The 27,736-nt window shown below is 46.2% G+C and overlaps 1 protein-coding gene across 1 annotated transcript in view; it reads left to right on the plus strand.

The window, feature by feature from the left end:
* Positions 1 to 27,736, plus strand: part of dnah3 (dynein axonemal heavy chain 3) — a 336,640-nt gene that overhangs the window by 197,077 nt on the left and 111,827 nt on the right. The window contains exons 34-37 of the mRNA XM_086000753.1: positions 1,211 to 1,322; positions 3,581 to 3,822; positions 24,211 to 24,311; positions 24,405 to 24,510. Coding sequence (XP_085856879.1) covers positions 1,211 to 1,322; positions 3,581 to 3,822; positions 24,211 to 24,311; positions 24,405 to 24,510 — 561 coding nt within the window. The remainder of the gene's footprint in view (positions 1 to 1,210; positions 1,323 to 3,580; positions 3,823 to 24,210; positions 24,312 to 24,404; positions 24,511 to 27,736) is intronic.

The following is a 27,736-nucleotide window of genomic DNA, read 5'->3' on the forward strand; positions in this document are numbered from 1 at the left end:
TCTCTTCCCCCCACTCGCTCGCTCTCTTCCCCCCACTCGCTCGCTCTCTTCCCCCCACTCGCTCGCTCTCTTCCCCCCACTCGCTCGCTCTCTTCCCCCCACTCGCTCGCTCTCTTCCCCCCACTCGCTCGCTCTCTTCCCCCCACTCGCTCGCTCTCTTCCCCCCACTCGCTCGCTCTCTTCCCCCCACTCGCTCGCTCTCTTCCCCCCACTCGCTCGCTCTCTTCCCCCCACTCGCTCGCTCTCTTCCCCCCACTCGCTCGCTCTCTTCCCCCCACTCGCTCGCTCTCTTCCCCCCACTCGCTCGCTCTCTTCCCCCCACTCGCTCGCTCTCTTCCCCCCACTCGCTCGCTCTCTTCCCCCCACTCGCTCGCTCTCTTCCCCCCACTCGCTCGCTCTCTTCCCCCCACTCGCTCGCTCTCTTCCCCCCCCACTCGCTCGCTCTCTTCCCCCCCCACTCGCTCTCTCTCTCTCTTCCCCCCAGTCGCTCTCTCTCTCTCTTCCCCCCAGTCGCTCTCTCTCTCTCTCTTCCCCCCAGTCGCTCTCTCTCTTCCCCCCCAGTCGCTCTCTCTCTTCCCCCCAGTCGCTCTCTCTCTTCCCCCCAGTCGCTCTCTCTCTTCCCCCCAGTCGCTCTCTCTCTTCCCCCCAGTCGCTCTCTCTCTTCCCCCCAGTCGCTCTCTCTCTTCCCCCCAGTCGCTCTCTCTCTTCCCCCCAGTCGCGCTCTCTCTCTTCCCCCCAGTCGCGCTCTCTCTCTTCCCCCCAGTCGCGCTCTCTCCCCCCCAGTCGCGCTCTCTCTCTTCCCCCCAGTCGCTCTCTCTCTTCCCCCCAGTCGCGCTCTCTCTCTTCCCCCCAGTCGCGCTCTCTCTCTTCCCCCCAGTCGCGCTCTCTCTCTTCCCCCCAGTCGCTCTCTCTCTCTTCCCCCCAGTCGCTCTCTCTCTCTCTTCCCCCCCCAGTCGCGCGCTCTCTCTCTTCCCCCCAGTCGCTCTCTCTCTCTCTCTCTTCCCCCCCCAGTCGCTCCCTCTCTCTCTTCCCCCCAGTCGCTCCCTCTCTCTTGCAACAACAACATGCCCTCAAAAAACCCTCGGCACCGCCGGGCACTCCAGCTAGTGTATGTATGTATGTATCCTTTGTTTCTGTACCAGTTTCTGTAAGAGATATAACCTAGTGACTGAAATGAAGTATTCTGTTAATTTATACTTTGCTCCATCAGATTTATGAGATGATGTTAGTACGTCATGGATTTATGATTGTTGGCGATCCTTTTGGTGGTAAAACCTGTGCCTTCAAAGTGTTGGCAGCAGCACTTGGTGACTTGTATGCAGGTATCAGTTTATCAGATACTTATATAGCAAATGACTTGTCAAAATAAGATATATATATCTTTACAGATTGAAATACTTCTGTGGTATTTGTGACCCACTTGTCTATTTTGTTACCTCCTGCTATGGCTACTAGTAAATATGACTGATTATGTCAGCAAGCAAAATAAATGGAATAATGTAACAACACAATATATTGACATACAAATCTTGTATATATTATAATATAATGATGAGTGATACATTATTGTCAGGTAACCCATATTAATCTTATTGATTTTTGTATAGGTTAACTTTTTTCATGCCTTGAAATCAGGTCATTACTTAATGTGTTCATTCAAATTCCTTTGCTATTTTAGCAGCAGCATTGGCCTGCTAAAATCAATGGGTTACAACTTCTGTTAAAATAATGGAAAGAAGTTCAGACTAATGTGTTTGTGAGAGTATTGCAATGTGAAAGAGGTTACACAGAATGTTGGAGCATAGAATGCTTTTCCATGGGGAATGGTTCAGGCAGAGACAATTGAATCCTTTTAAGGGAAAATTGGATAAATATTAAAAAGCAGAGGATACACAGGGCTATGGGGAGAGCAAGGGAATTGGGATTAATTCTGGATCACAAAGAGGCGGTGCAGGCACGATGAGCCAGGTGGCCTCCTATGCTGTAAACTTCTGTGGTTTTATGGCTTGGTGATTACCACAAACAGAGCTTAATGTTTGTGTGTACTAAAGTAGATTTGAATAAGGATGTGTAAAGACATTTATGTGCAATTTAGCAGATATAGAGGTATGCGAGAGCAAGCAAGAAAATAGATTAAACTCAGTGGATCATATGAAGAATAACACCAGTGCAGACTAGATGAACCAAATGGCTTCTGTGCATTCGATATTCGCCCATTACAATGAACTGCATTGTATCAGCGGTGTATGACAAATTACAATTTTCAGTTGGGCATGTAAGTGGGCGAGTATCCTGCCTGCTTTAAACAGGCTGCTGAAATATGCATATCGGGATTCTATGCCGGTTCTATGGCTCCGCTTGCAATATTCAGGTACAAATGGGCAGAGCATGCACTGTGCACGCTCCACCCAGTTGTATCAGGCGTTGCGCTGGGGACCACTGGAGATCACTCAAGTTTTCAATTTTACTGGCCCATTTGAGCCCCTGCCCCAATCTCCCTGGGATTACCTTAACCAGGCCTGACATGCTGACTGGCTAAGCATGAGGTCGGCCGATTTCCTGCCATCTCAGAGTTGGCGAGCTGCGGCATGCTAATAAATGGCTCGGGCCAACACAAATGGGCGGATGGAGCGGCTGCTGGCTTTGCGTCAGTCTTGAGCGCTACTCGAAAATCCCGCCGCCCCAACCACCATGGGGGGAATTTTAATCCCAAAAAATGGGTGGGTTGGGGTCAGGTGGGAGGTTAAAGTGTTAAAAAACTGAATCCCGACCTGGACCTGCTTCTGGTTTTAATGGAGGCATGATGTGGGGGTGGGTAGTCAACCTGCTCCCATCAGGCGGTCGCCCGTTTAAATATTATGAGGCTGGCATTCCTCAGATTTAACCACGATTTCAAATTTAAATTTAACTATGGCTGGTTGGGTTTCTCTGGCCTCGAAGAACCCGCCAGCTAAAGTAGGACAAGGATTGCTGGATCCAGGAGTTAATTTCCTTAACACTTACCTCCTGGATCCAGCATCCCTGCATCACCCCGCGATCGGAGACCCACCCCCCCCCCCACTGAGACCTCTGATCTTCCACGAGACCTTCTATTCTCCTCCCCCCCCCACCCCCCCCCCACACCCAACCAGGCCTCCAATCGCCCTCCCACACTATCCCCGCCCCACCGATGATCCTTATGCCGGCCCAGGTCCTTCCCCGTTAAATTTGGCTTCCCGACTGTTTCCTAGCCCCTCCACCCCCAACCTGCCTCCCGATTAAAATTCCGGCCCATGTCTCTCATTTGCCAACTACAAAGTGAGAGGCTCCGCAAGATCTATTTCTGTCATGTGTCCGTAACTGCTATTTTGAGTTTTATAAATAAATTGTCTCCCAGAGAGCCAGGGGTTGAATGCAACATGGATCTGTTGGAATATTTGTTTCGTTTTCAGGTGAGAAGGAAAAGAATTGCAATTGGGTTATTATGCCAAACTGGAACATATATTCCAGTGTCAATTGTGAGTGCTGAAATAGAAAAATACAAACTGTGACTTGAGTTGTGGTGAATCCTCTTATGTGTTTCATTTGTTTTATTTTTAAGCTAAATTAATGGACGAGTATGCTGTTGAATATTCTATAATTAATCCTAAGTCTGTAACCATGGGCCAGCTGTATGGCTGCTTTGATCCTGTAAGCCATGAGTGGACAGATGGAATTCTCGCCACAACCTTTCGTATGCAAGCAATTTCTATTACCGATGCCAGAAAGTGGATTGTATTTGATGGACCTGTTGATGCGGTTTGGATTGAAAATATGAACACTGCATTGGATGATAACAAGAAAGTAGGTGGATGTTTTTTTGAAGAGTTTGATAAATTTGTGCAGAAATTACATAGAGTTACATAGCATATACAGCACAGAAACGGGCCATTTGGCTCAACCAATCCATGCTGGTGTTTATGCTCCACTCGAGTCTCCTCCTCATCAACAGCTGCTGCCTGAAAAAATAGGGGCAGAGGTTATGGTCTGAAATTGTTGAACTCGATGTTGAGTCCAGAAGGCTCATAAAGTGCCCAATCAAAAGATTCTACCATCCCCATTTGCAACCTTTAACCACTCCTGCTTTCTACCCTATTGCAGACTGTCCCTTTTGTTCTTTCCTCCCCACCTGCGCCCCCCCCCCTTCCCCTGCCTCTGCACCTGGTTAAAATCTGCTACATCTCTAACTTTTTCCAGTTCTGATGAAGGGTCACAGACCTGAAACGTTAACCCTTTTCATCTCTCCACAGATGCTGCCTGGCCTGCTGAGTGTTTTCAGCATTTTCTGTTTTGGTTTTGGATTCCAGCGTCCACAGTACAGTATTTTGCTATTGTACAAGGTTGAGAGGAGATCAAAATCATGAGGGGTCTAGACAGAGTAGATAGAGAGAAACTGTTTCCATTGGCGGAAGGGTCGAGAACCAGAGGACACAGATTTAATGTGATTGGCTGAAGAACCAAAGGCAACATGAGGGAAAACTTTTTTATGCAGCGAGTGGTTGTGATCTTGAATTCACTGCCTTGAAAGGGTGGTGGAGGCAGATTCATTCGTGGCTTTCAAAAGGGAATTGGATAAGTACCTGAAGGAAAAAATGTTGCAGTGCTACAGGGAAAGGGTGGGGGAGTGGGACTAGCTGAAGAGCTCTTGCAGAGAGCCGGCATGGCCTCCTGTACTACTCGCCTCAACTGCTCCCTCTGGTAACGAGTTCCACATTCTCACCACTCTCTGGGTAAAAGAAGTTTCTTCTGAATTCCCTATTTCATTTCTTGGTGATTATCTTATATTAATGGCCTCTAGTTTTGCTCTTCCTCACAAGTGGAAACACTCTCTCTGTCTACTCTATCAAAACCTTTCATAATTTTAAAGACCTCTATTAAATCACCTCTCAGCCTTCTCTGTCCATCCTTTCCTGATGGGAATAACCTTGCTGTTAGGAACATAGGAACACAGGAATAGGCCAATCAGCCCCTCGAGCCTGTAGGGGGGGCATCTATTTCCTGTTTTATGGTAACATACCTGGCCAGCAGCCTTTTTGCCTGCTGCACTGTAAACCAATTTTAACAGCGGTTCCGAATCGCTACCCCACCTTTCAGTTCTGACTGGAGGACTTACAATTAATGATGTTAAAGCAGACAATTTGTTTGGATGTGAGCAAAGTCAAAATTTATTAAACTAAAGAACCATAATCAAATATAAACTATACCACACGAACATAGTAAATGCAACAAAAGTATATAACAAGGGGGTACAGACGGCAAAAACGAGGGATACAATGGCTACAATGTTATTTAAACAATCTTAGCAATTCCCTTAAATCACCACCCCAAAGTTCTTGCTAGGTTGTCTTGTTGAGGAGTCAGAACACTCTGCTCACCTGTGATCCAGCGAAGTAAAAAGAGACCCGATAGCTTCTCAGTAGCTATCTTTTATACCTGTTGCTGCTGTCGCTCTGTCTGGAAAAATTCCCGCCTAAAGTTCCAGTACACAAACAAAAGGACTGTGATTGGTTGCTGAATTGCTTGTTTAAACATAGCCAGCCATAATCGGCCTTGGGTCAAGTGGGCAACTCCTGACTTCCCTGGTTTGATTGACAGGTCTTTCATTCTGCTGCCGTTCTGTCTGACCAGTACACAAAAAAGGGACTGTGATTGGCTGCTGAATCATAGCCAGCCATAATCGACCTCGGGTCAAGTAGGCAACTCCTGACCTCCCTGGTTTGATTGACAGGTCTTTCACACAAACACATTACAAGCTGTAAACCTCTGTGTTTGACCGGGCTCAAAAGCACAAGCCTTAAAAGATGTTCCTTCTCAATGTGTGTGAATACTTCCACGAATTTCCTCGACTCCGTTGTAGTCCAGTCCAGCAGTCTTTCGTGGCTCTGAGCATGCTTCAAAACATTGATCTGACCCAGAGGCAATTCAAAAACACATAAATCTTCATCCACGATGTGGACCAATGTTTCTCTTGTTTTCAGGGGAATTTTGCGAAACTCTTACAAGCCTGTTCCGCCACTCGATGAGATCATGGCTGTCTTGCGACCTAGTTCCATATACCCGTCTTTGGCCCATATCCCTTAATACCTTTGGTTAACAAAAAGCTATCAATCTCCGATTTAAAATGAACAATTGATCTAGCATCAATTGCTGTTTGCAGGAGAGTTCCAAACTTCTGCCACCCTTTGTGTGTAGAAGTGTTTCCTAATTTCACTCCTGAAAGGTTTAGCTCTAATTTTTAGACTATGCCCCCTAGTCCTAGAATCCCCAACTAGCGGAAATAGTTTCTATCTCCCCTATCTGTTCCCCTTAATATCCTGAAAACTTCGATCAGATCACCCCTTAACATTCCAAATTGTAGAGAATACAACCCTAATTTGTGTAATCTCTCCTTGTAACATAACCCTTGAAGTCCAGGTATCATTCTAGTAAACCTACGCTGCACTCCCTCCAAGGCCAATATATCCTTCCTACGGTGTGTTGCCCAGAACTACACACAGTACTCCAGATGTGGTCTAACCAGGGTTTTATATAGCTGCAGCATAACTTCCACCCCTTGTACTCTAGATATAAAGGCCAACATTCCATTTGTCTTTTTGATTATTTTCTGTACCTGTTCATGACATATTAATGATCAATATTCCTGAACCCCCAAGTCTCTTTGGACATCCACTGTTTTTAGCTTTTTACCATTTAGAAAGTACCCTGTTCTATCCTTTTTAGGTCCAAAGTGGATGACCTCGCATTTGCTTACATTGAAATCCATTTGCCACAGTTTTGCCCATTCACTTAATCTGTCGATATCCCTTTGTAATTTTATGCTTTCATCTACAGTCTACAATGCTTTGTGTCATCAGCAAATTTGGATATATGACTTTCTATGCCATCATCTAAGTTGTTAATAAATACTGTGACTAGTTGAGGCCCCAACACAGATCCCTGCAGGACACTACTAGTCAAATCCTGCCAATTTGAGTACCTACCCATTATCCCTACTCTCTGTCTCCTGCCGCTCAGCCAATTTCCTAACCAGGTCAATAATTTGCCCTCAACTCCGTGGGCTTCTACCTTAGTTAACAGTCTCTTATGTGGGACTTCATCAAATGCCTTCTGGAAGTCAATATAAGTAACATCTGTAGACATTCCCCTGTCCACTACTTTAGTCACCGCTTCAAAAAATTCAATCGGGTTTGTCGGGCATGACCTACCTTTCACAAATCCATGCTGGCTCTCTCTGATCAACTGAACATTTTCGAGGTGTTCAGTTACTCTACCCTTAATTATAGACTCTAGCAATTTCCCCACAACAGATGTTAGGCTAACTGATCTATAATTCCCTGGTTTCCCTCTCTCGGCATTCTTCAAAAGCGGAGTGACAGGCGCAGTTTTCCAATCTAAAGGGACAGTTCCTGAATCTAGAGAACTTTGGAAGATTATAGTTAGGGCATCTGCAATGTGCTCACCTACTTTATTTAAAACCCTGGGATGGAAACCATCTGGCCCTGGGGATTTGTCACTCTTTAGTGCCATTATTTTCTTTATTACTGTTATTTTAACTACGTTAATTTTATTGAGTCCCTATCCCCGATTCAGTATTAGTTTCTTTGGGATTTCCGCCAATGGGAACAGTTTCCCTCTATCTACTCTTTTTCTACTGTAAATACTGACGCAAAGTAATTATTCAACATGTCCGCCATTTCCCCATTGTCATTGACAATATCACCACTTTCAGTTTTTAAGGGGCCAACATTGCTGCAGACCACCCTCTTTTTCCTAATGCAACTATATAAATTCTTCGTATTGATTTTGATATCCCTTGCAAGCTTCATTTCATACTCTCTTTTTGTAGCTCTTACTGTCTGTTTTGTGACCCTTTGCTGTTCTTTGTATCTTTCCCATTTGCCAGGATCTGTGCCATTTTTTCCATTTTTGTATGCCCTTTCCTTTAGTTTTATGCTGTCCCTCACCTCTAGTTGTCCATGGCTGTTTCTTTTTGGCAAATAGAGCTCTTGCCCCTCAGGGATATAAACTGGTTCTGTATCATGTTAATTTCTTTTTTAAACATCTCCCACTGATCTTCTGTCATTTTACCGATTAACAGATTTGCCCAGTTTACTTTGGACAGTCTCTGCCTCATCCTGTTAAAGTTGGCCTCACCTAAATCTAGATTCTTAGCAGTTGTTTCGCGTTTCTCCCTTTCAAATGCTACTTTGAACTCAATCATGTTATGATCGCTGTTGGATAAATGTTCACGCACAGTTAGGCTGTTAACTAAATCTGGCTCATTACTCATTACTAAATCTAATATGGCTTGCCCCCTTGTTGCCGCTAGGACATATTGTTGTAGAAAACTATCCCGGACACACTCAAGAAATTCACTACCTTTCTGACAAGTGCTAGTCTGCTTTTCCCAATCTATATGAAAGTTAAAATCCCCCATTAAAACCACTCTATCTTTACTACACGCTTGTCTAATTTCTGCATTTATACTATCTAGCACTTCACAGCTGCTACCAGGTGGCCTATTCACAACTCCCACTACAGTCTTAGATCTTTTCCTATTTCTTAATTCAACCCATAAGGTCTCCACTGGCTGTTTACTTCTCTTTAAATCCTCTCATCATTGAAGTGATTTCATCCCTAATCACTAAGGCTACTCCTCCCCCTCTGCCATTTTCCCTGTCTGTCCTGTAAACCTCATATTCTGGTATATTTAGTTCCCAGTGCTGACTGTCCTGCAGCCATGTCTCAATAATGGCTACCATGTCATACCCTCCAATTTTAATTTGTTCCTGCAGTTCATTCAATTTATTCCTTATACTCCATGCGTTTGTATAAAGAACGCTTATTTGGGCCACACACCCTAGCATGTCCTTCAGCTCTAATGCTTTATTCACATGTTTCTTATTTCTCTCTCCTGGTTTAATCGCTTTACATCTTTTAGTTTTCCCTTGACCTGTAGTGCCTAAAGCTCAATTTCTGACTGCTACTCTACTCTCTTCCCTTTTGTCTGTTTTTGAACTACTATTTTTATTGTAATTTCCCCCTGAGCCGCCCCCCCCCCCCCCATTTACTAGTTTAATGTACTGTGACTGCCCTATTCTTTCCGCTAGGATCCTGGTCCCAGCCTGTCCTAATGGTACAGTTCCTTCCTGTCCCAATACTGGTGCCAGTGCCCCATGAAATGGAATCCCTTTTTCCCACACCATTCCTTTAGCCATGTGTGTACTTCCCCAATCAGCTTATCTCTACAGCAATTTGCACGTGGCTCCGGTAATAATCCAGACATTATAACCCTTTAGGTCCTGTACTTTAATTTAGCTCCTAGTTCCTGGTACTCCCCAAACAGGACCTCTTTCCTATGTTGTTGGTCCCAACATGGACCACAATGACTGGATCCTCCCCCTCTCTCTCCAATATTCTTTCAAGCCGGTTTGAGATGTCCATTACCCTGGCACCAGGTAGGCAACATACCATGTGGGACTCTCGATCTTGCTTACAAAGGATGCTATCTGTCCCCCTAATTATAGAATCCCCTACAACTACCACATTACACTTCCTCTCCTCCTCCCCCCCTTTGGACAACCTCCTGCTCTAAGGTGCCATAGTCTGTATTCTGGCTGTCCTTCCGACAGTCTTTATCCTTATCCTCACAGGTAGCTGTTGGATAGGATCAGTTTTTGTGAATCCTTGTTCCCATTCTTACCTGGGTTCCCCTTACTCTGCACACTATCGGTCACACCAAACCCATTCTGATCCTGCACCTCTCTACGAGGCGTGACCGAAGTCTGGAGCAAACTGTCCAGATACTCCTCCTCCTCCCTTATGTGTCAGAGTGTCTCCAACTTGCACTCCAGCCCAATGACTCTGAGCTGGAGAGATTCGAGGCGGAGACATCTACTGCAGACTTGTTCGCTCAGGATGTGTTGTTCTGGTATCATCCTTCTGGCACCTTCTCGAAGGCCTTTTGTAAATCTAGATAAATTGCCTCTACTGCACTATCCTTGTCTACTCTCTTGTTACCTCTTCAAAGAATTCAATGAGGTTGGGCAAGCAAGACTTTCCCTTTTGAACTCCGTGCTGACAATTCATTATATATTTTGGGTTTCTAGATGTTTTCTATTTTCTCTTTTAGTAGGGATACCATTATTCTTCCTACCAACGATGTAGATATAACATTAGCTACTTTATTCCTTCATTCTAAATTGAGGAGATAAAATATCCGAACAGCAAGCACTGTACTCTTTCAATTTCACTTGAAAATTGCCTTCTCCAGCAAGGCTATACTACTTTGCTAAGCACCCAGGAGCTCAGCATAATCACAGAATCACAGAAACCTCACAGTACAGATAGAGGCCATTTCGGCCCATCGAGCCTGCACCGACACATATCCCACCCGATCCCTGTAACCCCTACACCAACACATATCCCACCCTATCGCCGTAACCCCACGTATTTAATCCCCCTAACACTAAGGGTCAATTTTTATCATAGCCAATCAACCTAACCCGCACATCTTTGGACTGTGGGAGGAAACCGGAGCACCCGGAGAAAACCCACGCAAACACGGGGAGAATGTGCAAACTCCACACAGACAGTCACCCGAGGCCAGATTCGAACCCGGGTCCCTGGCGCTGTGAGGCAACACCCAATTTTAGACCTGAAATCATAGTCTCTCACTGTAGCTACCTTAGAGCTCTGGACAGACTAATTTAAAAATAAAACACATTTGGGGCATTAAAACATTGATACGTTTTTCCACGAAGAGAGAAATGGAAGATGTAATGTTTGTGAGTTGTCACAGAAGCAAAATGTCAAGCAAATTACCTGTGTGCCACAAGTCCAAAATCTAACTTCTCCAGTCAGCCCCACTGACTTGGGTCCCTCAGATCTGCTCTTATTATCAGATTGGTAAGAAAACTAATTTATTTCTTTATTCCGAAATGAGACATTGGGGGCGATTTTCCTATTGCGTAAATCTATTGAGTAAATCGGCCTCCCCGAAGGAATCGGTGTGACACCTTCCAGTTTCTTGCTGTAACTTTGGTAGGAGACTGGTGGAACCCCCTGAGAAAAGACCACAGACGATCTGTGTATCTGCTGGTCTCTTGCCAAAGTTGTGGCAGGAGACTGGGAGAATCACAATGGAATTTCAGAACTTGGATATTTTTCTGCTACTAATGCACAGCGCATCAGCTTTGACCAAGCTGCTACAAGAATGGCATTATTAGCGTCAGGGACTTGGTATTTAAATGACCTATTTCTGTTTTGATGTTATACCGTACTTAAATCTGTGGTATTTAGGCAACACGGGAGTGCAGTATATTGGTGGTTGAATGGGTGCTCATGTGCATAATTTCATTTGCACTATTTGGAAAATCATAATGCAGTCAAGCAGAGTCAGCATGGTTTTATGAAAGGGAAATCACATTTAACAAACTTGCTGGAGTTCTTTGAGGAGGCAACGAGCAGGGTGGATAAAGGTGAACCAGTGGATGTGGTGTATTTGTATTTCCAGAAGGCATTCGATAAGGTGCCGCATAAAAGGTTACTACACAAGATAAGAGCTCACAGAATTGGGGGTAATATCTTAGCATGGATAGAGAATTGGCTAACTAACAGAAAGCAGAGAATCGGGATAAATGGGTCATTTTCCGGTTGGCAAACAGTAACTAGTAGGGTGCCACGGGGATTGGTGCTGGGGCCTGTCGAAGTTTCGACTGTTCAATAAGACTCTGTGAAACAAAGTGATCGTCAAAGGCAGACTTTATTTAATTACTTGCTAGTAAGGGGAGCTTCACGTAGGCAAAGGCTATCGTGACTTCTCCGAATACATGGACAAAAACACCTCTTTTTATACACAAAGATCAAAACCTTTTATCACATGGTATAGTATTGAGAGACACAATTAATAACATTAAAAAGAGATGAGTAAGGAATGTTTAAGGTCAACAAGAAGATGACTAAAGGGTCAGCAGAGCCTCGGTGTCTTAAGATAAGGTTAGCCAATAGATAATCAAAAGTCATGATGCAGGAATACCTTTAGATAAAGTTAATTAATTTTATACAATGGAGACGGTTTGTCTCTCACTTTGGTTCTGGACATTCATATGAATGTTTACAGTACATGTCCTTCGGTTGTCATTAATTTGTTCTGCTAAGCTTATCTTGTTTATGGAACTGTCTAGCCTGCAAGCTACAAAGGAGTCACATCCTCTTCCTTAAACCGCTTCCTAATATGGGCCTGCCTGTTTCCCCCTTATTTTGTACTGTGTGAAGCCATTTTGGCCTGCTGAACGTTCCAGACTCCATTTTAATATAACAGAGTATGTGTGCTTATTTTATACTAATATGTGCGGATATATATATCTATGCTGATGCACTTCTACATTCCCCCATTTTGTCCTACCTAGGACAATATAGCCCACATTAATTCTTTCAGTCCCTTTTGTCGGTCCTCGTGCCAAATTTAAATTTTGGCCTAAGGATACCGACTTCATTTCCGTTTTGACCATCCCCGGGATAATACCTGTATTGATGGCTGACCTTATCTAAGATCGTCTCTCCTCTCTTGTCTATCCTAATTGTTAAAATCGTATTTTGTCCAACCGTATCATCTCTTCACGAAAGGGATTGTCCTGATCTCCCTCCATAAGCGGAAAGCATCGCCAGCCCATAGCGACTTACTGGTTTTATTAAACACCTTGGTCCATTCTAGTAAAAACGTTCCCTGCTTGGTCAGACCAGGAATAGGTGGTTGCCACGTGACTGTTTGATTGCAGGAACTCTCTCCTATTCTCTGTCCAACCTTCCTCCCTACCTTGACCTCCTTTTTAAGGCATAACGACCCTTGCGGTCTGCCAACTCCTGAGGTGTTAGTTAAGGAGAGGAAGGTGCCGCTCGAGTATGGTTATAATTGGGTTGATACCATCCCTGGAAGGTGGTCAGATTATAACCTGCTGATCTCCACTGAATCATATCCATGGTTCTGTCTGGGTTGCCTGAACTATTTCGCCTTATGATCCATTCTGCTGTTTCGGAAATATTAAAGGGAATAGATCTTAGTGGGATTCCTCCTGTGGTGTGAATGGGTATATAGGCACAGACCCAGCAGCTAGATCTACCACTATCCTTAGCATGCTCGTAAGCCATATACAGAAAAGTGTTAACATGTAATTCTCGTTTCTTTCGGGGTTCTTCAATATATCTCTGACAGTTTACGTATACCATCTCAATGAGCACATACAGCGTAAACAATAATTTCATCGTCTCAAGTCTTTTTTTTTAAATGTCCCCGTCTGGTGCTTTCTTGCAATGGGATGCGTGTATCCAGGTCGGTCTTTCCTTGTTTTTAACAGCTGTGTTCGTTGTCAGGAGTACTTGGTATGGCCCTTCAAAGCGTGGTTGTAGTCCGTTCTTTTTTTTGAAGACCTTTACGTATACGTTATCTCCTGGTTCCAAGTTATGGCACCTTCCTTCCGCTGGTTCCGTTTGCGCCTCTTTTACCTGCTGGTGAAAGCTGGAAATACATCTAGTTAATGCAATACAATAGTTTAACATGTTCTCATCCATTTTATGGATGTCCATTTGCTTAACCGTAAGTGACGCTGAAAATGGCAGTCTTAGGGGTCGTCCCATAACAATCTCTTGTGGCGATAGTCCGGTTGTCCTGTTAGTTGCTGCTCGCATTATCATCAATGCTAGGGGTAATAGTTCGACCCATTTAAGTCCAGTTTCATTGCAAAGTTTAGAACGTTTATTCTTCAGCATACCATTATATTTTTCTACCAGTCCCGCTGACTGTGGATGATAGCTGCAGTAGAAGTCCATTGTCACTTGAAAGTTGTGCAGGTATACCAAATCGTGGTACAATTTCTTTTAACAAACCTTTTGCAACAGTAACTGCATCATTTTTTTTTTTACATGGAAAGGCTTCAATCCATCGTGAAAACATAACTAATACATACTTAAATCCTAAACATACCGGTAATTCAATAAAATCCATCTGTAAATGTACAAAGGGTCCTGTTGGATTTGGGTGGGAGGCAGCCTGTACCTTTTCCGTTTTACCTGGGTTCATTGTTTGGCAGGTAATGCATTGTTCACTAATTTGTTTTGTAATTGTCACTGCCTGGTGAATACCAAGTTTGTGTGATATAGTCTGCCATCCCCCCTTTGCCTGCATGTGAACATGTGGACACATCAGGCAATCCATGGGAGTATTGACTTGGAAGCCACCATGCGGCCGTCATGGTAGACCCATACTCCTTCAGGTGTTTTAAAACAAGAATCATTCACCCAAGCTAACACTTCGTCCGGACTGGCCTGTAATTGATAGGCCAAAACGTCATCAATTGTGGGTGGGGGATTGTCTGGATCTTGATTTCTAAGAACATATGCAGACACTTGTGACCCTGTATCAGAAAGAGCAGCAGCCTTAGTTGCTCGATCCGCCCTATCATTGCCCAAAGAAGCCTGGTCTTGATTGCCTGTATATGCTTTGCATTTAATAACAGCAATTTTTGTAGGACACTGGAGAGCCTTTAAAAGGTTATCAATTTGTTCAGCATTTTTAACTGTAGATCCTGATGAAGTCAGGAATCCTCTAAGTTTCCAAATTTGACCATAATTATGAGTGACTCCAAATGCATACCGAGAGTCAATATAAATATTCACTGATTTTCCTGTAGCTAAAATACATGCTCTTGTAACGGCAAACAGTTCTGCTTGTTGTGCTGAAAAGAAAGATGGTAGTCAGCATACTTGGATAATTGAATAATCATCGGAAATGGCATATGCACTTTTTGGCGAGCCCTTTTCGTCTCTGAGGGCTGATCCATCCACATAAAATATAAAATCGCTATTGTCCAGAGGAGTTTCTACAATGTCTATACGAGGCTTAGTGATAAGCTGAGTCACTGATTCACAATGCCTCTTGGGTAGGTGATGCAATTAGCAGGTCGTCTACTTACTGTATGAGGGTTAACCCATCGGTTAAGACAATGTTCTGTAAATCATGTTTGAGGCACTGCGAAAAGAGAGTTCAGCTTTCTGTATAGCCTTGTGGCAGCCTGGTCCATGTGTATTGGGTTCCTTTGAACGTGAAGGCAAACAGGAACTGGGAATCTTGGTGAATAGGAATGCTGAAGAAGGCTGAGCAGAGATCAATGACCATATAATACCTTGAATTAGGAGGTATACTGGTCAGGATGGTGGCTGGGTTTGGGACCACCGGGTAGGCAGGGAGAACAGACTCGTTAACTGCTCTTAGGTCTTGAACCAACCCTGACTTATTCTCCACTCCTGTTGAACTGCAGCTTTTGATAGGCGTAGGACCATCTGTCCTAGATCAGAAGGTTTGAATTCATGCGCCACTGCTAGTGTACAGTGTGGCTTAGAGTCTTTTACCCTGAATAATTCCCATGCTGTTTGGGTCAACAAGATTGGTGACGCTATTCCTTCTTGCCCAATTAAAATTCTTCGGATTTTAAGTGAATATTTCTGATGCAGAAAGGGCTTGTAATTAATTGTCACTTCTAGATCTTCTCCCGTTTTGTCATAATAGGCTATACAGTGCAATTTATCATGCCAATGTCCCAAATTAAACTGCTTCTGGTATTCTGATACTGATCTTGTGGCATACTGCAATGCTCCCACAGCCATCAGTAATTGTTTACTGAGGTTGTCATCATGATTAGTTCAACAATACAAAATAGGAGAATTGTGGACCTGCAATGGGTACATCCCACATCTGTCAGTTGGAACATATACCTTCAGTCCTTTTTCCATACATGATATCACTGCTTTCATTTTACACAACAAATCTCTTCCTAATAAGTTGATGGGAACGTCTTCAGATAATAAGAATGCATGCTGTTCATGAAAGTCTTTCATCTGTACATCCAATGGAGTGGGCCATACCATAGTCTGGGTTGTTCCTGAAAGTCCTACACACTTGACACTCTGATTGATACAAGGTGCTCCTACTGCATATTGTTTAGTCAAGACCGAATTAATTGCTCCAGTGTCTACCAAAAAATGGAACTTGTGTTCCATTCATATTTAAATTTATAAATGGCTCTTCTTTAGAATTTAATGATACTGCAGGCAATTGTACCACAGCCTGTTGTTCCTGGGCAATGTCTGGGGTGGGCTCTAAGTAACGTCATGCTGAACAATTTGGATTTTGTCCAAACTCTTCGTTTGGGCCACTTTGATTTCCCCAGGGATTGCTAGTTGTCCAATTAGTCTGTGGACGAGTGTTAACCTGGGCTTGGGTATTTCTGTTTCCGGATAAATTTTGTGGACCCTGCCAACCCTGATTTGTTTAACTTTTTGTTGTTTATTCTGTTCCTGATTAATCTCATCCCTCTTTTTTATTATGTTTACTAACTTCTATACTTCGTTCGCGTCGCCTCTCTGCTTCCTTTTTCCAATCTGAGAAGGCTGACCAATTTACTTCTTTTTTTTTTTCCTTTTCTCTGCGGGTCTCTAGTTACGAGGCAATTCTCTAGACATGTTATTCTGTCTAAATTAAAGGTTCCGTCTATAGGGAACGGGTATTTGTCATTCTTGGTCCAATTAGACCATTTAGGTAAATCATTTGTGGATGATCGGCCACAATTTTGAAAAATATGGAAAGCTGGGGTTCCCCTTTCGGGGACCTTGCTTTGTGCAGCTCCCATCCTAGTTAGTTCTCAATTCCCACCAGCTGCACTTGTTCTGGGTCGCAAGTTTTACCCTCAACCCTCTCACGACCCCTACAGGCTGACCAAAGTGCTGACAGCGATGAACAATAACATACAATAATAACAATCAAGAAAATACTAAGGAATAACTTGAAGGTCCAAACAGATACACAAAAGAACTCAGACATAAAATAGCGTAAGTACAGTTATGCAGGCTTTCTACAAAAGCTAAATTACAATCCGACAGTTTTCTCGATCTGCGTGGTACGCTCTACAGATCGAGGCCTTATTTTACAAGCTTTTAACAACTAATAACTGAGTATCACGATCCTGTGGTAAACCACTGTTATTGTATATTGTTACCTCTGGGTGGCGCTGTGTACCAAGGCATGCCTCAGCTGACTCCGCCCACATGACCAGGTATAAAGGTGGGGGTTTCGCCGACTCACTTCCTTCTTGGAACCAGCCACCCACGAGAGGCATGCTCTGTTCTCTAGTTAATAAAAGCCTTTTCATCACCTTCCTGATTCATCGTCTTTTATGGAGTAATTGATAAGCGTATCAATTTTATTAACTAGAAGTAAAATGGCGACACCTGAACAGCAACAACAGCAGGCGTTGCTGCGAGCCCTCAGACCGGCATGCCTGGACCTCGACCCTCAAGCAGCGGGTTCATCAACCAATTTCGAACACTGGCTGAGCTGCTTTGAATCCTTCCTAGGAGCCTCCGCCGTGACATCGGAGGAGAACAAACTAAAAGTTTTGACCACCCAGGTGAGCCCTCAAGTATATACGCTCATCCGGGACGCTACTACGTACACGGCGGCCCTCGAACTACTAGAAGGGCAATACACGCACCGAGTGAACACGATTTACGCCAGACACCTCTTGGGATCCCGCAGGCAGCAACCGGGGGAATCGGTAGAGGCATTTTTACGGGCGTTACAGACACTCTGCAGAGACTGCGACTGTAAGGAGGTAACGGCTGCGGGGCACGCGGAGGGACTTACTTGTGATGCCTTCGTCAGGGGCCTCCAGTCCGACTACTCCCGGCAGAGACTGCGCGAAAGCAAGGAGCTCGATCTGAAGACGGCCGTAGCCCTTGCGCTCTCGCTAGATGCGGCCCACCGAAACCTCGAAGCATACTCACGTAACGGCGCTGCGCCATGGCCATCGCGACCGTGGGACATGGGACCACCGCCCCCGGCACCAACTGCTGCAGCGATGTCCCGAAATCAACTGGGACAGCCGCCCCCGGTAAGAACCGCAGCGATGCCCCGTAACCAGGCCCAAAAATGCTATTTCTGTGGCCAGTTAAAACACCCTAGAGCGCACTGCCCGGCTAAGACCGCTACCTGCTCGGGCTGCGGGAAGAAAGGCCATTACGCCAATGCCTGCAGGGGGAAACCAGCGAACGCCAGCAGCGCCGCGTGCGAACCATGGGGGCAGCCATCTTATCCGCCATTTTGTGCACCTCCGGCCGCATGGCCGCCGCCATTTTATCCGCCGCACTCAACCGCCACTTCGTCTCCGGACTCGACCACCGTCTCGTCAGACGACCATACCGACTCACTAAGCCATACACTGGCCTCCGTTACGCTGGATCAAGCCCTCCCTCATCATCTATCCAGCTCCATGATGGATATCACGGTAAACGGCCGCGCCACCACTTGCCTAATCGACAGCGGGAGCACAGAGAGTTTTATTCACCCAGACACGGTACGTAGCCACTCCCTCACAGTCCTGCCGACGCGCCATTGGATTTCTATGGCGTCCAAGTCCCATTCAATGGACGTCGGCGGCTACTGTGTGGTGACCTTTTCGGTTGGGGGCACAGAATATAAAAATTTTAAACTTCTAGTCCTGCCCCGTCTCTGCGCTGCCGTGCTGCTAGGGTTGGATTTTCAGTGCCACCTTAAAAGTGTCACATTAGCATACGGTGGACCCCGCCCCCCACTCACAGTCTGCAACCAACACCTTTTAAATCGCCCGCCGCAAACCACCTGCAGCCTTTCCACACTAAAAGTCCCCCCCCCTCCCTTGTTCGCTAACCTCACCCACGACTGTAAACCCATCGCTACCAAGAGCAGGCGGTACAGCGCCGGGGACAGAGCTTTCATTAGCTCTGAGGTGGAGCGGCTCTTGAAGGAGGGCATTATCGAAGGGAGCACTAGCCCCTGGCGAGCCCAGGTTGTAGTCGTTAAAACCACTGATAAACGCCGCCTGGTCATTGACTACAGCCAAACCATAAACCGGTACACTCAGCTGGACGCATACCCCCTTCCTCGCATATCTGATATGGTCAACCAGATTGCGCAATACAAAGTATTCTCCACCATTGACCTTAAGTCAGCATACCACCAGCTCCCCATCCGCCATGAGGACCGCCAGTATACTGCCTTCGAGGCGAACGGCCGCCTCTACCACTTCCTTAGGGTTCCCTTCAGCGTCACCAACGGGGTTTCGGTCTTCCAAAGGGAGATGGACCGGATGGTTGACGAGAACGCGCTGCAGGCCACCTTTCCCTATCTGGATAACGTCACCATCTGTGGCCACGACCAGCAGGACCAGGACGTTAATCTAGAAAAATTCCTCCGTACGGCCCAACGGCTGAACCTAACGTACAATAAAGAGAAATGTATGTTTCGCACCAAACGCCTCGCCATTCTCGGCTGCGTGGTGGAGAACGGAGTCATCGGGCCCGACCCCGACAGAATGCGCCCCCTAATGGAGCTACCCCTCCCCCACTGCCAAAAAGCACCGAAGAGATGCCTGGGGTTTTTCTCCTACTATGCCCAGTGGGTGCCCCACTATGCAGACAAAGCTAGACCCCTCATCAAATCCACCTCCTTCCCCCTGACACCAGAGGCGTGTGCAGCCTTCACTCTTATCAAGAGCGATATCGCGAAGGCCACAATGCACGCAGTGGATGAGTCGATCCCCTTCCAAGTGGAGAGCGATGCATCCGACTTCGCCCTAGCTGCGACCCTTAACCAGGCGGGCAGACCCGTGGCCTTTTTCTCAAGGACCCTCCAGGGCCCCGAGACCCGACACTCCTCTGTCGAAAAGGAGGCCCAGGCTATTGTGGAAGCGGTGTGTCACTGGAGGCATTACCTGGCCGGAAAACGGTTTACCCTGCTCACTGACCAGCGTTCAGTAGCTTTTATGTTTAATAATAAGCAGAGGGGCAAAATCAAGAACGACAAGATCTTGAGGTGGAGAATCGAACTCTCCACCTACAATTATGATATCTTGTACCGGCCCGGGAAACTAAATGAGCCCCCAGACGCCCTATCACGTGGTACATGCGCCAACGCGCAGGTTGATAGACTGCAGACCCTCCACAATGACCTCTGCCACCCGGGGGTCACCAGGTTCTTCCATTTCATCAAATCCCGTAACCTGCCCTACTCCATCGAGGAGGTCAGGACCATGACCAGGAACTGCCAAATCTGTGCCGAGTGCAAACCGCACTTTTATAGGCCGGACAGAGCAAGCCTGATCAAGGCCACTCGCCCCTTCGAGTGCCTGAGCGCGATTTTAAAGGGCCCCTCCCCTCCTCTGACCACAATGTGTACTTCCTCAACATAATTGATGAGTACTCCCGTTTCCCGTTTGCCATCCCTTGCCCAGACATGACCAGTACCACGGTCATCAAATGTCTGAATGACCTCTTCGCCTTGTTCGGGTTCCCTAGCTATATACATAGCGACAGGGGCTCATCTTTCATGAGCGACGAACTTCGGCAGTACCTGCTAGCGAGAGGTATTGCTACGAGCAGAACCACCAGCTACAACCCCCGGGGGAACGGCCAGGTGGAAAGAGAGAACGCGACGGTTTGGAAGGCCGTCCTCTTAGCCTTAAAATCTAAGGGCCTTCCGACCTCTCGCTGGCAGGAGGTCCTCCCTGCGGCGCTCCACTCCATCCGGTCACTGCTTTGTACTGCCACTAATGCCACCCCTCATGAGCAAATGTTCGTTTTCCCCAGGAAGTCCACATCGGGAACCTCGCTACCGGCATGGCTGACTTCTCCTGGGCCCGTCCTACTGCGGAGGCACGTAAGGACCCATAAAACGGACCCCCTGGTCGAGAGGGTGCACCACCTACACGCCAACCCCCAGTATGCCTGGGTGACATACCCAGACGGGCGGGAGGACACGGTCTCCATACGAGATCTCGCACCCTCGGGTACCCCTGAACTACCACCGTTATCCCCCACCACCCCTCCCAATCCAACCCCTGTAGACGACATGCCGGAGCCCCAGGACCCTTCGTTGACCACCCAGACACCAGATCCGACGTTGGATGCTGCAACACCGCCGCCGCCACCACGACGATCAGGACGTCAGACAAGGCCTCCTGATAGACTTAACTACACGAACTTGTAGTACCCTTCACCCCGCCGGACTTAATTTTAAACAAGGGGTGAATGTGGTAAACCACTGTTATTGTATATTGTTACCTCTGGGTGGCGCTGTGTACCAAGGCATGCCTCAGCTGACTCCGCCCACATGACCAGGTATAAAGGTGGGGGTTTCGCCGACTCACTTCCTTCTTGGAACCAGCCACCCACGAGAGGCATGCTCTGTTCTCTAGTTAATAAAAGCCTTTTCATCACCTTCCTGATTCATCGTCTTTTATGGAGTAATTGATAAGCGTATCAGATCCTAAGTGTCTTTATGCCTCTCCGCCCACTTCAGGGTCCCGACCTTCGCGTGGGGGATTTCCCCTCTTAACAACCGGTCTAAGGCTGCGCGTTTGAGACAGGCACTTCCTTGTCCTAGTCGATCAACTCAGTCACTAACAGTTTTCCTTTAAATCTTTACAAATTTTACATATGCATATAAGCGTTATTTTACAAAACAGTTGTGTTTTATTTCTGAATCCTTATTCTATACTTATCCTTACTCTAACTGCCTATCTATCCTTCGGGATTACTAGGTAGTCCCTTCACAGATTACGTCACTGTGCACTCTCTGCCTATCCTTCGAGCTAGTCTCTTCACAGGCCCTCTGGTACCCTTATTTCTTTCTTTCTGTGTCTATCCTTCAGGCTAATCCCTTCACAGTACACTCACATATATTCCGGAACTCAACCTGGTCGCGACCTCTCTGTTGTCTCCCTTTGTCCGATAGTTTTGAAACCCGAACCGGCAGTATCCTCCTCTTAATGTCAAAAAGAAGCCAAAGGTTACAACAAGTTAACTCAAGTTCCAAACACACATGAGTCTTAACCGATCGCAGTGCTCCCGTTGGAAGTGACAGACTACACCTACTATGTATCTAAAGAGAAATCCTTTTCTGTGAGAAAACCTCACTTATGGCCATTCAGGATTTGTCGTTAGCAAAGTATGGTGTCCTCGTCCGTGACTTACCGAAAGGCAGCAAGCGATCTCGGTGGAACCTCCAAGAAACTGTCGAAGTTTCGACTGTTCAATAAGACTCTGTGAAACAAAGTGATCGTCAAAGGCAGACTTTATTTATTTAATTACTTGCTAGCAAGGGGAGCTTCACGTAGGCAAAGGCTATCGTGACTTCTCCGAATACATGGACAAAAACACCTCTTTTTATACACAAAGATCAAAACCTTTTATCACATGGTATAGTATTGAGAGACACAATTAATAACATTAAAAAGAGATGAGTAAGGAATGTTTAAGGTCAACAAGAAGATGACTAAAGGGTCAGCAGAGCCTCGGTGTCTTAAGATAAGGTTAGCCAATAGATAATCAAAAGTCATGATGCAGGAATACCTTTAGATAAAGTTAATTAATTTTATACAATGGAGACGGTTTGTCTCTCACTTTGGTTCTGGACATTCATATGAATGTTTACAGTACATGTCCTTCGGTTGTCATTAATTTGTTCTGCTAAGCTTATCTTGTTTATGGAACTGTCTAGCCTGCAAGCTACAAAGGAGTCACATCCTCTTCCTTAAACCGCTTCCTAATATGGGCCTGCCTGTTTCCCCCTTATTTTGTACTGTGTGAAGCCATTTTGGCCTGCTGAACGTTCCAGACTCCATTTTAATATAACAGAGTATGTGTGCTTATTTTATACTAATATGTGTGGATATATATATCTATGCTGATGCACTTCTACAGGCCTCAACTATTTACAATCTACATTAATAACTTGGATGAAGGGACCGAGTGTAATGTAGCCAAGTTTGCGGATGATGCAAAGATGGGTGGGAAAGCAAGTTGTGCAGAAGACTCAAAGAATCTGCAAAGGGATATAGACAGGCTAAGTGAGTGGGCGAACATTTAGCAGATGGAGTATAATGTGGGAAAGTGCGAGGTTATACACTTTGGCAGGAAAAATAAAAAAGCAAATTATTATTTAAATGGGGAGAGATTACAAAATGCTGCAGTTGAGGGACCTGGGGGTCCTTGTGCATGAAACACAAAAAGTTAGCATGCAGGTACAGCAAGTAATCAAAAAGACAAATGGAATGTTGGCCTTTATTTCAAGGGGGTTGGAGTATAACAGCAGGGAAGTCCTGCTACAACTGTACAGGGTAATGGTGAGACCACACCTTGAGTACTGCGTTCAGTTTTGGTCTCCTTATTTAAGGAAGGATATACTTGCATTGGAGGCAGTTCAGAGACAATTCACTTGGTTAATTCCAGAGATGAGGGGGTTGACTTATGAGGAAAGGTTGAGCAGGCTGGGCCTATACTCATTGGAGTTTAGAAGAATGAGAGGTGATCTTATTGAAACATATAAGATACTGAGGGGGCTCGACAAGGTAGATGCAGAGAGGATGTTTCCCCACGTGGGAAAATCTAGAACGCGGGGGCACAGTTTTAGAATAAAGGGTCGCCCTTTTAGAACTGAGATGAGGAGGAATTTCTTCTGAGTCTCATAAATATGTGGAATTCTCTGCCCCAGAGAGCTGTGGAGGCTGGGTCATTAAATCCATTTAAGGTGGAGATAGACAAATTTTTGCAAGATAAGGGAGTGAAGGGTTAGGAGCGGGCGAGGAAGTGGCTTTGAGCCCAAGATCAGCCATGATCTTATTGAATGGCGGCGCAGGCTCGAGGGGCCAAGTGGCCTATTCCTGCTCCTATTTCTTATGTTCTTATGTTGTCAATGTCATAAGGGACAACTAATGAACAGTGTCCGGGTGCTTCCTTAAAGAAAAAGTGGGTAGGTGAGGAGAGATATCCTGGGATGCTGTTATGTATCACCTACCAGTCAGTTTAACAGCAGCATTGGTAGAAACCTGAGATCAGGACACACTCCTCACTGTGGAATGCTGGGTGATCCAGGAAGACTTGGGGATGAGAGGATATATTTTAGTCTTTGATTTAATCTCTTAAAGTTTTGAAAGTTGTAAAACATCAGTGTTCGGGCAGCTTTCAATTCTTTCAACTGGAAGAACAATTAAAAGATTTGCCAGAGGCTCATTAATGATTCTTAATGTCTTTATTATTTAGACTCGAGATGAAATGGTGGTCTACACTGTGCTGCTCTCCATTGTTTATGTGCCATTTGTCTTCCAGTTGTGTTTGATGAGTGGTGAAATTATCCAGATGAATTCCAAAATGAGTTTAATATTTGAGCCGGCAGATTTAGAACAGGCTTCTCCAGCGACCGTCAGCAGGTGAGATGAACTGAGAGATTATCCAAGATTGAGCACTTGGCACAGGATGCAGCCACTTTTGCCAAGTGCTAAATTGCTATCCTCTTTTAACAGGTGTGGTATGATTTACCTGGAGCCCCATCAACTGGGTTGGGCGCCGCTAAAAGATTCTTACATGGACACTCTACCAGCAACTGTCACCGCTGAACATAAAGAACTGGTAAATCTATGTTTTGAAATGTTTAAATTTCAAATGATAAACATCAACAAAAATTGCCCACGTTATTATTCAATGTTATTGACAGCAATTAGTGGCACCACTTGTAGTAAGTGGACAGGCTGAGCGTTAGGAATCTCATTCATGTCTGAAATTCTCACATGGTGAGTTTCCAATGTCAGTTTTAATTCTCAGCTTTCTTTCATTTGTAGCAATTCTCTCACTGCTGTTCACCACATTCACACAATACATCTGTAACCTAACCTCTAATTACAAAATTCAATACTGAAGAATGCCCTCCCCCCGTGAGCTTGGCTGCAATTCTCTCACTGCTGTTCACCACATTCACACAATACATCTATGACCTAACCTCTAATTACAAAATTCAATACTGAAGAATGCCCTCCCCCTGTGAGTTTGGTTGTAAACTAGGCAATCTACATTTGTACTTCAGTTAGCTGTGACGTTATTGCAGACTCTAGGGGGGCGATTTTGCCAATGGGGGCGCGTTGGAAGCGGGACTGCTGCTTGTCAAGTCGTTGTCCCGCCTCCATTGACTTGTGGCCAACCCACGCTATTTTCCCTTGATTGACCTTGTTGAGCCCACCCAGCGGGCTTAGCAGGCCAATTAAGGGGAAGCCGGTTACAGAGAACATCAGCGTATGATGTTTCATCTGTCAAAAATTTTTAACAGATGAATAGTCATCGTTTGACAGCTCTGTGAAGCTGTCAAACACTGACATTCTATGTTGTTTGATGAGTCCTTGTATTCAAGACTCATCAAGCCTCTTCCTTTAGCAGAAATTAGATGGTTGTTGCATCGGAGACTGCAGCAGCCATCTGTCATCTCTGCCGGTGAGATGTGAGACTCTCCGCATCCCCAACTGTTGAAGCCTGCAGGAAGAAACAAAGGTAAGTAAACATTTTCTATCACTTTCCACTTGCCTCACATACTAACCTCTCCACACTTGCACCCATCACTTACCTTTACAGCGCACTTTTGCACCCCTCCTGCCCCCGCAGATCCACTGCTCGCCTTGGTGACCCTGGCGGGGTTTCCTGACGTCGGGAAGCCCGCGCCTCTGTTGGAAAAATGGGGATAATCCTCTTAACTGTCTGTTAACTACCTGTTAACAGGCTGTTAAGTGGCTGTAATCCCCTTTCTGCCTCCAGGAGACGGGAACCAGCATGGGTCGGCTACCCGCCTCCTGGCAAGATGGCACGGAAGCGGGTTGGGGGCGGGATGGGCACCCGCCCCCAGATTCTGCCATTTTCCCGGCAGTCCCACCTCCCTAGGGCTGGCAAGATCGTGCCCTGTTTATCAGATACAAAAGCAAAATACTGCAGATGCTGGAAATCTGAAATATAAACAGAAAATGCTGGAAATACTCAACTTTGTTTCTCTCTCCACAGATGTTAACGGGCTGGATTTTGCCAGGTCCGAGGAGGCTGGTTTGGAGGCGGGTCAGGTGGGAAAGTTGCAAAAAATGGCGGCGGGCTCCGATCCTGCCTCCAGCCCGCCTCTGAGCAACTTTCCCAAAAGCAGGCTTTCAGACCCCGTTTCGGTCCCTCCTCCAAGAGGCAGGATAGGCCCTTAAGCCCCTTAACAACCACTTAAGTACCTCTATAATGCCATTTTGAGAGGCCTTTCTGAGTTTAACACATTTCCCGCGTGCTGCACGTCTCCCTTGGAACACGCCAGTTAATCCTGGCGGGCTCACAAGTGGATAGCTTACTAACAGTTGCAGCTCCACCATTAAAAAGGAGTTTTCTACAATGATCATTTGCAGGTGGCAGAACTTTGTTTTCTCCGGTCTGGGAGAACTTTTAGCAGGCCTACTCATTTTGGAAGTTTTGAAGCTGAGATCCATCTCCAGTGTGACCTCCTGGGAAACCCCTCTCCCCACCTTGACTGAGTACTTCCTCAACTGAGGTATATACCTGCAGCATGGGAACCATTTATTTCCTTTCTTCCTGGACCTCAGATTCGGACGAAGACCAGCCACGGCAGCAGCAGAACCCAGAACAACAGCAGCACCAACAGCAGGAGTAACAAAAGGAGTGCCAACCTGCTGCTCACCCACCTGAAGCTGCACAGGCCAGAAGGCGCCAGTGCAGCGAAGGATGTCTCCACAGGAGATACCCCCAAAACAGGGTTGACAGACAGAGGATGAGCTACCTCAACATGACTGAGCAGCAGTGCCAAAGGAGGCTCAGACTTTAGCGAGACGTAGTGGGTGACATCTGAGCAATGTTGCAGCAAGACCTGGAGCCCAGAGGAGCAGGTGGACACCCCTTACCAGGGGACATCAAATAACCACCGCACTCAACTTTTTTGCTTCAGGCTCATTCCAAGGATCAACAGCAGACATCAGCGGCATCTCCCAGGTGGCTGCACGCACTTGCATCACGCAGGTAACCGATGCCCTCTTTGCCAACGCGCACAATTACATCAAATTCTCCAAGGACTAAGCGAGTGTAACCGCACGTGCGGTTGGCTTTGCTAATCTGGCAGGCTTTCCAAGGGTGCAGGGCGTCGTAGACTGCACACATGTGGCCCTTAAGGCACCCATCACAATCCAGATATTTTTGTCAACCGCAAGGGCTTCCACTTCCTCAACGTGCAGCTGGTGTGTAACCACAATAAGGAAATTTTGCATGTTTGCGCAAAGTACCCTGGCAGTTGCCATGACTCCTTCATTCTGCGACAGTCTAGTGTGCCTCCACTCTTCAGTTCGCCAGACCAACTTTGCGGATGGCTACTTGGAGACAAGGGCTATCCCCTGAAGACGTGGCTAATGACGCCGTTGAGGAGGCCATCCAATGAAGCTGAGGAGCGCTACAACTCCAGCCACATTTCCACCAGATCCATTATCGAGCAAACCATCGGCTTGCTGAAGAGGCAATTCAGATGCCTTGATAGATCAGGTGGAGCCCTGCAGTACTCGGCTGCCAGGGTCTCCAGAATCGTCGTGGTCTGCTGTGCACTTCACAACATGGCACAGCATCGTGGCTTGCAGCTGCCTGAGGTACAAGTGGCTCATCACATAGCCTCCTCAGATGAGGAGGAGAGCGACAATAAACAGCTTGCAGAGGCGGATCAACCAGCGGCAGCAGCACGCGAGAACGTTGCTGCAAGGGAGGCACTGATCTTGACCAGATTTGCTTAGGCTGACAATCAAACACATTTCCCTCGCACCTTCTTACCACACCATCGACAATGGACGAG

The sequence above is a fragment of the Somniosus microcephalus genome, chromosome 11 (genome assembly GCF_052327205.1).
Source record: "Somniosus microcephalus isolate GS21.2 chromosome 11, FLI_Smic_1.0, whole genome shotgun sequence".
NCBI classification, from domain to species: domain Eukaryota; kingdom Metazoa; phylum Chordata; class Chondrichthyes; order Squaliformes; family Somniosidae; genus Somniosus; species Somniosus microcephalus.